General features: G+C 45.6%; 1 protein-coding gene across 8 annotated transcripts in view; it reads right to left on the reverse strand.

The window, feature by feature from the left end:
• The window catches only part of cpeb3 (cytoplasmic polyadenylation element binding protein 3), a 31,819-nt gene extending 19,108 nt beyond the window's left edge, over positions 1-12,711 (reverse strand). The window contains exons 1-4 of one of the 8 annotated variants that reach the window (XM_062463902.1): positions 12,578-12,711; positions 9,655-10,517; positions 5,841-5,994; positions 272-328 (exon numbers count right to left, since the gene is read on the reverse strand). In XM_062463902.1, the coding sequence (XP_062319886.1) occupies positions 272-328; positions 5,841-5,994; positions 9,655-10,517; positions 12,578-12,617 (1,114 nt within the window). In that variant the 5' untranslated portion in view covers positions 12,618-12,711. Of the gene's footprint in view, positions 1-271; positions 329-5,840; positions 5,995-9,654; positions 10,518-10,797; positions 10,876-12,012; positions 12,132-12,577 lie in introns of those variants that run through there. The other 7 variants (XM_062463907.1, XM_062463904.1, XM_062463909.1 and 4 more) reach the window with 7 other exon arrangements.
• Between the last annotated feature and the right edge of the window lie 47 nt (positions 12,712-12,758).

Below are 12,758 nucleotides of genomic sequence, written 5' to 3' on the forward strand. Positions count from 1 at the left end.
GCTCTCGTCTTAACGGCCTTGTCACATCACTACCTTTGGAGAGCGTGTCAAGCCGTCGATTTTTAACATCGCTGTGCAGAACGTCATGTTCATGTTGTGTTTTATGGCACATAAATGGAATATCATCACGCAACATAGTAACATCAGTTGATTGTTACGCTAGCGCTGAAATGAAACCCACACACAGTGCATCCATTGATACTGAGGGGACACAAGGCATGTGGTGTTGGGGGGTGGGGGAGAACAGAATGTTTGGGGAAGTCGTACTCACTGTTCAATGGCATGATGTGGTCGGCTCCAGGGTGGTGAAAGTTGAGGCCCATGCGCCCTGGAGGAGAACAGCACACTGGAGATTAGACTCCTATCTGTTCGGCAGCTCAGCACAGTGCTCCACACACCAAGCCCCTGTTCGAACACGTAGCATTGCCACATACTTTTTACGAGACATGGAAACCCCAGGTGATGTTATCTAGAAGACCATACTGGGTGCAACTGGGGTGTTTATATTTTTGAAGTAAGCTGCACAGCTGAGCTGAAACAGCCCCGTTCAAAGACATCCACAAACAGAAGGGTGACAAACAAGATGGAAACAAACACTTCTCTCTCTCCCTCTATACCTCTCGCTCACACTCTCTCACGTGTTACAGGAATAAACAATGGAGGGCCTACAATACCAAGAATTTCACAAAGCAGCCATTCTGCTCTGGTGACAATGTTAGAGTGTCACAAAGCCCCGTCTGTGGTGCGCTGCTGTGTGTGTGTGGGGTGTGAGTGTGTGTGTGTGTGTGGGGTGTGAGTGTGTGTGTGGGGTGTGAGTGTGTGCCTGTCAGACATCACAGCCTATCGCCCAGCCCAGCCTCAGTACACATGGTTATTAATGTTGTGCCAAGATACTACAACAGTCAAGCTGTCATGTCAACCGCCTAGACCAACACAGCGCCGTCGTGGAGACACACCCTCAAACCTTCCAAGTGCTTTTCCTTTCGACGTGCCTAAACTGGCTGGCTAGCAACACTCAAAACACAGACCTATCGTGAGGAAATGAGAAATGAAGCAAGCACTTGGAGTGGAGGATATTTTGACATCCATTACCCAACAAAGAATCTGAGAGGAACGAGACGCCCCCAAAATGGGTGCAGGTTTAAACCCTTCAGAGCTTCAAGCACAGCTGCCGTGGCCCAGCTCCTGGGGTCTCTCTACAGGGTGGGAGGACGGCAGAGCCTGGGGCTGCCATCTACATTTACCACTTTATTAATAGCACCATCAACTGTCACTGAGAGAGATGGAGTGGTTGTGAGGCCAGCTGGAATGGCGTAAGCAAGGCAAGGTGTCACAAGTCTCAAAAGCAAGCCTCGGCTAAGAGAAGGCCGATGAGGGCTGTCCAAGAGAGAATGAAAGAGATGGGAGGGGCTTCTATACCACCTGCAACAGATTCATAGAAGTTGATTTCCTGACTCTTTTCTGCCCGTCATGATCCAAGAAAAGGGAGGTTTGAGCCAAATGCCACAAACGTGTGCACACATACGCATCGATCCCAGTGCGTGTCCCAGTGTCCCAGTGCTCCGAGGGCCAGTATTGTAAAATGTGCGAGTGGGTGGGCTTGTTGGGCCACAAGCATTTCAACATTCGTGATGCTCAAAACGGATGCAGGTCCCGAACTATTTAAAAAGTTGTCGTTCATCCTTACATGAGGAGTCAGTTACCACTGTTTCTCAATTAGCCTCTCTCAGACAATATCCTCATACTGCTTCCTGTGGAGGAAATCACCCTTTTTGAAAGTTGCGAGTGTTGATTGTTAGCATTAACACAACCAACAGACGGCATTCTGTTCCAGCAGCCTGGCCGTATTAGGGGTGACAAAGGCTCTACACTGCTTGTAAATAACTGGGGTCCATAGTAAACCAGCCATTTTGGGGTTTGGGGGGGTCCAGTTGCCCCGCTAAAAGGCCTAAAATAGCTCTGGGACTGTGCCATCTGCTTCCCCAGTTGGGTGCTTTTGCCTTAGGACACTGCTCCTGTGACATTTACTCAACTAGGGCCTGGACTATTCTGGGCCTGTGTGTGATCACTGGGACAGGGGCCTGCCCGGCTCTGGAAAGACATGTCATCCGTTTCCTTGGGAACAAAGCCAGCTCGTCCCCAGACATCTTGTGCTGACTGACCAATGACCTCAGCCTGGCCTCCTGGCCTGGGCAGTAGAGTGACAGGAAGACTGGGCTGGCAACTGACCTGAAGAACCCAGTGAATCCATCCATGGCCCAGACCAATAATAGGATCTGACTGGGATGTAGGCTAATGCTAGCAAAGACAGCGGAATGGGTTAAAGTTCCCTCCAGACTCTGCGCCGGTGCTTCACACCTGGAGCCCTTTCCAGCTCTACCCTAGACACGTTCTCTCTCCTCTGTTCCACATTAGAGAGCACATTAAAGCTCCAATAACAGGGTTTGGAAAGCAGCAGAGCAGCAGTTATGAGGAGGGCAAAGCAAGCCAGCGGGGAGGTGTGGAAATATTAACCCTCTTGACAAAAACACCTCAAGAAGAGGGAGTCTCCCACTCCGGCTGGCTACCATCAAGTAAACCCTTCTTCTAAAACACACACTACCAGGCAGAAGAAGACTCCTTCTGAAGAGAGCAGAGGGTGTACAACATTTTGACTGAAAGTACAGACTGGGATAAGGGGACAGAGTACTGTCAGTGTGGCCCACTTCTTTGAATCATAACAGGTCCAGCTGTACCATAGGACACTGCACCAGATCACCACAGGGGGTTCAACGTTTATTTAGCAATCCCAGCTGAACTGGGAATAACCTCTCTTTAGTTTCAACTAAGTCTTTCTTTGTGTGGGCTCTTCACTTGCGTCTAGTGGTGGCTGGGCGTGTTCAACCTTTACCACTGCCAACAAACAGTTCCCCTTATCTCTTTAGGATGATTACACACCGTTTAAAGTACAGAAGCTTCCTCTCTTGTTGTTGAAGCTACAGTACTCTCAAACATGAGGGGTCAAGTCAAGCTCATTCGCTGACCAGCCAATCAACATGTTTGGAGTGTGACATTTCATCTCAGGTCATGGTAATGTTACTATCCATACTTGTTAGTTAGCATGACCAGCTACTAACCAATGACCCCATCTGTACTCACTGGTGCATGTCTCTGACAAATAACCTTCCACAAGCAAGACCAGGGATAAACCTTGTCACATGAACAATCCACAGCTCTTTTCTCTTCCATAAATGCTTATTTGTACAAAGCTCAAGTTGCTAGCATTGAAAGCAAATGCATGTTTTTACAGCTTAAAAACTGTTCCAACTCACATTAAACTGCGCTGCTGGAATTGAATGGTAACTTAAACATGACTAAATGAATTAAAACACATGAAAGGCCTCATTATCTAAGCTTAAGTTGAGCAGAAAGCTATGAGACAATGAAATCTCTTTTCAACTGAGGGACTCAGTGACGTGTGTGTGATCATGTGAGAGAGACCAGCTGAGGGAGTGTGTGTGTGTGTGTGTGTGTGTGTGTGTTCAGTGTTTAAAGTTCCAAACAAGGAGAGAGCTGAACTTGAGTCAATAAAGTTCAGAGACAAAAACAAGCAATTGTGTCATATAAGTGATAGTGTGCCAAGAGACAGCATAGTGTGTTGAGTGTTGATGCAAAAGATTGAGACGACCCACATTTGAATGTGAATACAAGAGTGTGGGAAATGGAAGTGCTTTGCATGGAGTTAAGCCAACGATTTGCATTGTTAGGTGTACGAAAGAAGCGTATGAGTTTCTGGGTGGAGTATTGTCATTGTAGGCCCATTGATGTTTGGCCGGTTGTGGGCTGGGCTGGGCGTATGTGGATGTGTGTGGCTGTGTGTATGGGTGTGTGTGTGTGTGTGTGTGTATGTGTGTGTGTGTGAAGTATGAGGAGAACAGGATACACGTCTATGGGAGCAGGAGTCTATGATCCCCAGCCACATCTTTGACTGTAGCGACTTTGGTGATGACGGCTGCTGTCCGTCTGACTGCCAGTGTTTTTCCAAGCTGAGTGGAGGAACCTGTGTGTGTGTGTTTGTGTATGTTGAGTGAGGCCTAACTCTTCACACGTGAGCTCAGCTGACCCATTTAGGAACTGCGTGCTTTCCCTTGTGCAGTGCTGAGAAAGGGGCCGTTTGTTTTGGACAACCCTGGCAGCGCTGCAGCTCCCCCCCCCCCCAAACACCCCCTCTCACACCCCTTCAAAACAGAGCGTAAATTCCCTGTGCATGCCATTCCGATCGGATTAATGAGCATTTGGGAGTTTGAGAGGATCACAAGAACAAAGTGACCCTCCCCCTTGGAAGGACAAGCCTACTCTTCGAAAGTCAAAAGAGGGAGTCTTGATTCATCATCTCAATCAGACAGCGCTGTGTTCTCCTTCATGCCCCCCCCCCCCCCCACATCCAGCCGTGGCCTCACAGGAACACAAACACTGCATCCTAAAAACGACTGACTGTTCCAGTCAGACCTACATCCTTAATAGAGGGGACACCTCATCACTTCTCCAGGGTCAGCCTTTAGATCTTTGTGAATCCCTGTCTCTGGATTGTGGTTAGGACCAGGGCTTGGGCTAGAGGACTATGTCTGGGACTAGAGCAGCACGCTGGGTGGATACTAGAGTGGGGCGGGGAGGAAGAGAGTGGCAGGGACAGACCAGTGACAGCCTGAGATGGTAGCGTGCCTCTCTGAAGCCTCTGCATGCATTTACATGAGGAGGAGGACAGAGGGGGAGGAATGTAGATCTTTCTGGTCAGGAACAGGTCTCTCTTTCTCTCTCTCTGTCTGTCTTTCTCTGTGCCCGCCCCCCCCCTCTCTTTCTCTCTAGCCTCCTCACTCTCTTCCTCTCTCTCCCAACGCTGATTATAACTTAAAGGGAACATTTACAGGAGATTCCAGTCTCTCTCCCCACTAGTGAAGTGGGATCCCTGCTAAGATGACCCTTTTCGCTCACACAATGCTCTCTCAACATAAGATTAGAAAAAGCAGAATCAACGCATGAGAAAGCAACAGGCCCTATTCATAATATCCCCCCTCCACCACCCCTGTGTTTTCATTGTCTGGCAGGCGCAAAAACAACACTCGACCTAACGAGAGCCATCGGCCCAACAGGATCTGAAGCACTGGAGTTTTTACAATGGACATGTGACCTTCAGCATCAAAATATTATCTTAAGGAATTTGTCCATGGGACACACACTCGATGGTCTTGGAGAACATGGAGAATGTTTCGGCCGTACCTTAAGATTACATTAACGACCATGTAACTACTCAGCAATACCTACAGTAATGACATTGTAGTTACATAGGAACTGCTGCGTAGGTTTAGGGTTAGCGTCTCTGAAGTGTTTGATTTGCGTTTGACTTAATCTAGAATTGTTTTCAAAGGTGTATTGCACAAGGTCACACAAACACTGGCATACAGAACAAAACACGGGTGAACTACAAGTATGTGTACACCATCATGATTTGAAACACAAACACGTCTTTTTCGGATGTTTACAACGTGACAAACACCCAGCCAACAGAAGCAGCAGTGTCACTTGATTAAGGTCAGCAGAGAATGCAGAGAAGCAGCTTGCAAGACAGCCCATAATGACGCACAGACGAAACACACATCCTCACGCACAGATCAAACACTGTGCAAGATTTTGCAGGTAGGGCCAAGGTGTTAATTTTCTTGTGATAAAAAAAAATGCTAAAAAGTTAATCTGTACTATAATTGGTAGGAAAGGCAAATAGAGCAAAAGAAAAAAATGGATCAGAGATGATTCCCATGAAGCCAAAAAACCCAAATAAGCGTGGATGTATGAATATTCCTAACCTGCAAAATGATTCCTCCATATAATATCAGCGATAGTCATTGGTGGGCCACCGGCCGGGTGGGGTTTACCTTTGTCATGGTCAGTCCTTATCATATCCATTAAGGAATTCTCCAAAGAGTGCAAGCTAAACGCATCAAAGGGCCGATTCCGGTCCTGTGAGAGATGGGAAGAAAGAAGTCAAAGGTTAGAGTTATCTCAACTGTTTGTCATAGGGAACAAGGGCAAAAACCATTCCACTGGTGGAGTGTCACTTGACGAGATAGAAAGGTGATGACAGGGGTCCAACACAGGGCCCCGTGTGACTCTGGGGGGTGACTGTGGTTTTAGTTGATGAATTAGTTGTCTGTCCGTGACCATGAGTATGCCTACAGCAGAGTATAATCAGAGAAGAGGGGCTTTTGTATCGTAACAAAATTGCCTTTAATAGTGGCTTCCATCACTTAAACTGTCGGGGATTTGCATTTCCGTTGACGGTTGAAATTTGGGTCTGTTACCTTGCTCAAACACAGAGGAGGACTGTCACTGTCAGCGACTGACATGTAACGACAACCCCCAGCAACTGTTATGTTCAGCAGCTTTACAGACAATGCTAGAAAACCAGTTTGTAGTCAACAGAAATGAAAGTGTTTTCTTTCCCTTTTTTTGTCCAGGGGATTCTCATGTACTTTTCTGAGCATTTGGACGGCTGTCACTTAACACCTGTGAAATAAAGGTGTTCCAAGTTGAATAATGACTTTTTTGTAAATGAACCAAAGACTAAAAAACAGTTTGAGCCCCGATCCCCGCCCCCCTGTGTGTGTGTGTGTGTCCTAGTTGGTTACCAGTACTGTGAGCACCATGCAGATGTCCACCGAGGTTAGGTGGTTGACCAGCAATGCATCCGTGACCACCACCTGATCCTCTGCCTGTGTCTCATCTCTTCCACTGCAGTTGCCTCTGTCTGACCTGGCAGCCTGGCCCTCAGGCATCGAGGCAGAGCTCACTCACAGAAGCACTAGGTGCCAAAGGACCATTTGATCATCATCTTTCACCTGCGTTCATGAAAAGAAGTTCAGTGCTTCCATATGCTTCAGTCCATTAAGTTGAAAGCCATTTGGAATCTGTTTGGTCTTGTGACTCACATAGCCGCCTCTGAACCACTTCCAGTTTCAATACTGAACAAACCAATGGGTCAATGAGATCACACTCATGTTTTGAGTAGACCTCCATCATAATACCCTAAGTTGTGTCTGAGTGAATGAACAAGAAGCAGGCGATTGAGAAGGATTAAGCCTGTTACAGAGGGAGAGACAGAGAGAGCAGGAGTTCAGCTAGGCTAGGGGTTAGCCTTGGCAGCTGTGTCCTGTGTCCACTGACCTAGCTCCGGGCCACATTGTTTGCACACCAGGGCTATTGTGGCACATTCGGCTGAGCGTTCAAAAGCGTTATTCCCCCCTCTCTAGATCCGGCACAGACGCACAGATAAAAATCTGCCCACTTGGTACAAACGGTAAACACTTAAAACGCTGAGCTTTTCGTTTCCCCACCCCTCCAATAGACAGAGTGAGGGGGATGTTTCAGTAGGGTGAAATGGCCTGAGGAGATCTATCCCTTTATTGCTCCCCAACCAGGCAACTCCTGTTACTCGATTTCCTGTCATATTAACACACTACATATGTCCGAGAGACACAGCATGTGGAATACAGACCAGGTCATCCATGCTCTTTGGCCACACTGCTCTCCGAACCATCCTGCTATGCCAAGGATGTGAGAGCGCATTTATGAGCAATATCAGTAGCCACATGATTGGAAACAGACCAAACATGAAAGTTATAGTGGACTTTTGCTTGGGGAGGTTTTTGAGCTATAAAGGGTGACCACATGTCTGCTCAACAAGGCGGGCAAACTAACTGGTAACAGGCTGGGGAGCAGACATTGGTTTTGTCATCGATAAGTATTCATCCCTAAAGAGATTTGATCTTATACGCAAATTGTGCTTGTGTGAAATGGTCAGTTATGAAACCAGCCTCGTCACAAAGAGGCTCCACTTTCTGACTTGTTCATGATCTAGACAAACACTCTTCAACATGGGAAAAGTTCAGAATGACTGAACCCTTCTCACATCCACCGGTAGTGAAACATCTCTTTCAGGCTCTGTTTGACTGGAGAACAAGTCAGTCAACTTCTTATCCCATCTGCACTGATATGATAACGATCTTTGAACAGCCCACCTAAGTGGGCCCCACCCCACTGACTATTCAAATTAGGATGTATTTTCTGATTCTCATGTGATTTTGTTTTTAAGTTTTCACATGGAAACGTTAAGTTAAATTCCACACATTCCTGACCTTTACACAGCAGTTGGTTGTGAGCACATGCCAGGGCACCTGGGACTTAACTCCACCCCTCATTCACGTGACTAACAAGGAATCTGCAGAGCATCTAAAGCTGCTGAATAACAGATACACCTGACACGAGTTGTCCAGCTGTCACTGAGGGGCTGTTGTGATATTCAGTGACCCTGAAACCACTCCCCTATTTCTTCATTTCTCTATTCCTCTCTCAACCCAATGTTTCACATCAGCAAACAAGGTCCTTTGTACAGCCTGCCTTGAGACCCCTGACCTTATGTCCTAGTGATAACTACCTCTACGAGCTAGCTAAATAGAGAACCAAGAGATAGGGGCTCACAAAAGGAATATGCGATAACTAATTTCAGTAAAGGGAGAGGGGGGTGGGGTATAAGGAGAGGCAGGCAGTCTAGGTTATAGGGCTACGTTTCAAGCAGGCTGGAATTTCACCCTCTACCTCAGGCCGGGGTGCGTTGGCACATGTCGTCCCTTCTGTAGCAGTTCTTTGACTCACACCCCATTCCTCAGGGCTCTCTTTTGACTGGGTGAACAAACGCTGCCCTTCACAGAACTGGAAAGTTTGAAGATCTGTGTTGTACCACCTGGTCAGTGATGCAACACTTGAAACAAACTAGACCTATTCTTCATAAAGTTCCATGTTAATGTATTTTCTATTAAATCTTTAAGTCTGTCAGTCTGCAATCAGATACTGAAATGTGCCAAAACAGGACCCTTATCTAATTACAGATTGGGTATCATGTATCTCTTGCAGTCAAGGCATTGCCTTTAAGAATGAGCTGACAGGTCAGTGTCTATGGCAAGTTACAAACCAGGAAACTGGGAGCAGTTGGAAATGGGTCTGGGTAAATTTAGTTAGTCCTCTTGAAATAAAACAATGTAGGCTGACAAGAACAAATCACATTATTAAACATATTATTATTAAATATTATTAACAGTACAAATCTGAATTGAAAGCGATAGGACCCACCCACTAGTCTGGAACGAGCCTATTGCAAAGAGGCAGAGTGCCCTTTAAACAGCCCTGAGTGAGCTGGCAAAATACGGAGAAAATTTAACCATTTCATGTAGTAGGCAGACACTGCAGTCATTTACTTTTCAATCAAATGTAAAATGAATGTAGCATACAGTTTCAAGAACTATCATAAATTAGCCGATTGCCTACGTAATAATTTTACTTAGCCTACTTATTTTTAGTGTTTTTTGTTTATAATTTTTGTTAGCAGGCCTATTCTGGAAGAAAAGATAAGCGTCACAATTTTCTATTAATTAGTGTAAATTATATAATCAATTCATTCTTACAATGTCAACGACATAAATTGATCGAGGGACTATCAGACACACAAATATATAGAATTTCATCATGAACACTAACAAACCTTCCACATATGCGACCATAGCCAATTAATTGCCCTATTTTCAGTTCGTTTCAAATGAGGAATCGTGTACATTTGTTTCAGGTTACCTGAAAAGGCAGCAAATTGTTGCTGTTGTCCGTCCTAAAAGCGTTGTCTTCCATCCAGGATTTCGGGGTGAGGGGACCGGCTCTTGGGAATTTTGGGGGTGCTATAACGTTGCTAGAATAGGGCTTCTTCATGGGCGAGATGGGGTTTAGGGAAGACGGCACTCCGACACCAACCCCTACGCCAACCCCGACGCCCACAGCTCTCCGCGGGTCCCTGCCTGCCTGGAGTCCGCTCCATGGATTGGAGGCAGTGCTCCAAGCGGCATTTTGGTGATTATTCCAAGCTGATGATGATGCGGGTGAAGATGAACCCTTGCTATTCATGATGGTCTGATGGCTATATGCGCTTCTCTGGGGAAATGGACCTTGGTTGGGACTAACAGGGGATCTTCTTTGCTGCGGCTGCTGGTGTTGCTGGGCTTGCTGCTGTTGATGCGAAGACTGTGCCAAGCCAACCTGAGGTGAGAAATTTCCTCCAAATACCGGATTGACGTGGTGGGGGAAGTTCTGGAACAGCATCGTTCCGTTCACCGAGGGTATTCCTTGAAAAAAACTATCGTCCACGGCGTTCGTGGTTCCAGTGGACCAAGTGCTTCCAAATGAAGGGGACAGGGTGCCACCGGTTTCCTGCGGCTGATGAAAACTTAAACCGGGCAGGATCGGCGACTCCATCGGCAATTTCTCTTTATTGTTCAGCGCTTGAGATGCTTGGTTTGTCACAGTCGACGGACTCTCCTCCGATGAAGGGGGTTCAGATGAGGGGGTCGGGGTGGAGGGAGGGTCTACGTTGGTTGGATCTTGTTGCTGGTTAGGCTGGGCTTTGTTTTTGTCCATCAGTAAATCATCCTGCATGGTTTGCTGAGCTGAAACGGGGAAAAACAGAGACGAGTTATTATTTAGGATGTCATATACGCTCGCCTGCCTGTTATAATGGGAGGAGAACTCGGAAAGGGGCATGTTACAGCTGCTGGGGCTAGCCAATTGCAAAGCGAATTCGTGATCACCCATTTAGAAAAAAATCAAAGACAACCGGTATGATTCTAGGAATACACTTCCGCTAAAAGATCTTTAATAGTTTCACTCGTTTTTACTCTTAAGATAAATATTTTCTGAGATAGCCTATGCGGCTCTGCAGATATTCACCAATATTCGCCACGTCTCGTTTTCCTTGACACAGGAACTCAGAACTGCAACGTGAAACTGATTCTTGTTCCTGTTTTTTTTCTTCTCTAGGACCTCCCCTGTATCAATTTGCATATGTCAATAAATACAGCTGCGTCCTTCATCAAGGTTAAAGAGACACACACACCTTGACCCACCCACCCCGACATACCCTTTCAAGACATCATATGTCGGAAGTCTGTGTGCAAGGATACTTCACAGGATACTATTTTCAATGGAAAATACAATGATCTCTATATCCTGCGACAATTACTGCTGCAGTGGGCTGCGTGATGACGCACTTGTCAATGACAATGAACTACTTTAGAACTATTAATTTGTCATAGGTCCATCATTGCAGAGCCTCTGTAAAATGTAGCCCATGGTTTAAACTTAATAATATCGCCATGACAGCTCCACCCTCAGTCTCTTGTCATGAGGGCTGCAATAAGCATTTGCAGCTTATTTAATGTTAGCCTATCGATCTTTGCATTTATGCCCACAAAATTCAGTAAAATATGATATAATCATCTATGATAGTCAAATGTCGCTGTAGGTTAGCCTATTTCTCACATTTTTTGCCTCAACTTTGTTCAGCTGCATCTTTTGGTCTACAATATTGCCGTCTCTTTCAACATCACATCAACTGCGATTAAACATAGAGTATCAACTTCAAGGTGTCATATCTAAACATGTTACATTAATTGAAGTCGTCGCATTTGAGCAACTACCATCCACATTTTCAAATACAAATCCTGTAGTTCAAGTCTGTAGAGAGTGATACAGCACCCAGCAAAGGCTGGGTGCTGTATCACCCAGCTGTTAGGCTATTTAGTTTCTACAAAACTTGTAGGCTAGGTGTGAGGTTGCTGTTTGCAGTAGGCTAAAATCCTCTTGCACGGTATTCTGTGTCCAGTTAATCCATATGTTTCTCCTCGATGCGCTGCCTATTCAAGGTCATTAAAGTAATATATAGGCCTATGGGTCAGTCGGCAAAAAGAAAATACAAATCTAAACCAAAATTGAGCACATTAGGCTACCCTTCGCATTGGTTACACAACACCCGATACATAGAGAAAGCTGAGAGAAACAACCTCCTAATCCACAACGGTGTAGCCTATTATCACATCACCACACAAACACGACAATGGCATGCACTCCGAGTCACTTCTCTGTCTCAGAAGGAATTTCTTTTACCTTTATCGTTCACCTTTTCAGACTCTGTAAATAAGGCTTTCTGTTTGCCTCGTCTGGGTTTAGATATGACAAATGAACTACCCTTGTGCCGAGAGTCAGCAGTTGCTTCAACAGCTGATTGACTGCGGCGCATGGATGATGCAGAAGAGGCTTTGGGAGTTGTAGTTTCTTTGCGCAACTCGTTCAGAATGCAAAGTTTAGTCTTATTGGCTACTAAAAGCCGGACACTGCCAGGATGAACATTTTATTCTAGAATATTCACTTGATTAAGTTGGCCTACTAACAATCATGGCATTTGTTCACTAAATGTAGTCCAACTCTGGTGTCCCTGAATTTGTATTGATTGTGCAAATTAGGCTAAGCAAGATAGGTTACACCACCCAAAATCCATTCTTGAAAGCATTCTTTACCGACGTTCCTTAATATAAACCTTTCTTTGCAGGTTACCATTATGCGATCACAATTTAAGAAACGGATTAATTGGAATCAGGCATGCATTCCATATCCCTTAGAATGAACATGGTATTGGAAAACGCTTTGACTAATATACAAGCAAGAATCCTACCGCAATAAGATGTGTTCTGTAGCCATATGTGTATCTTCATGATGCTCGTCCTCCAAAGAAGGCTTGGTGCCTTTTAGGTAGTTCCGTCAGAACGGTTTACAACATTAGTTTGATATTTTTGGCCACATGAGGGAGGAAAATATATTTTCGAACTACATATCCCAAACACATTGCAAATGTG

Source organism: Osmerus eperlanus, chromosome 6, assembly GCF_963692335.1.
Source record: "Osmerus eperlanus chromosome 6, fOsmEpe2.1, whole genome shotgun sequence".
In the NCBI taxonomy this organism is placed as follows: domain Eukaryota; kingdom Metazoa; phylum Chordata; class Actinopteri; order Osmeriformes; family Osmeridae; genus Osmerus; species Osmerus eperlanus.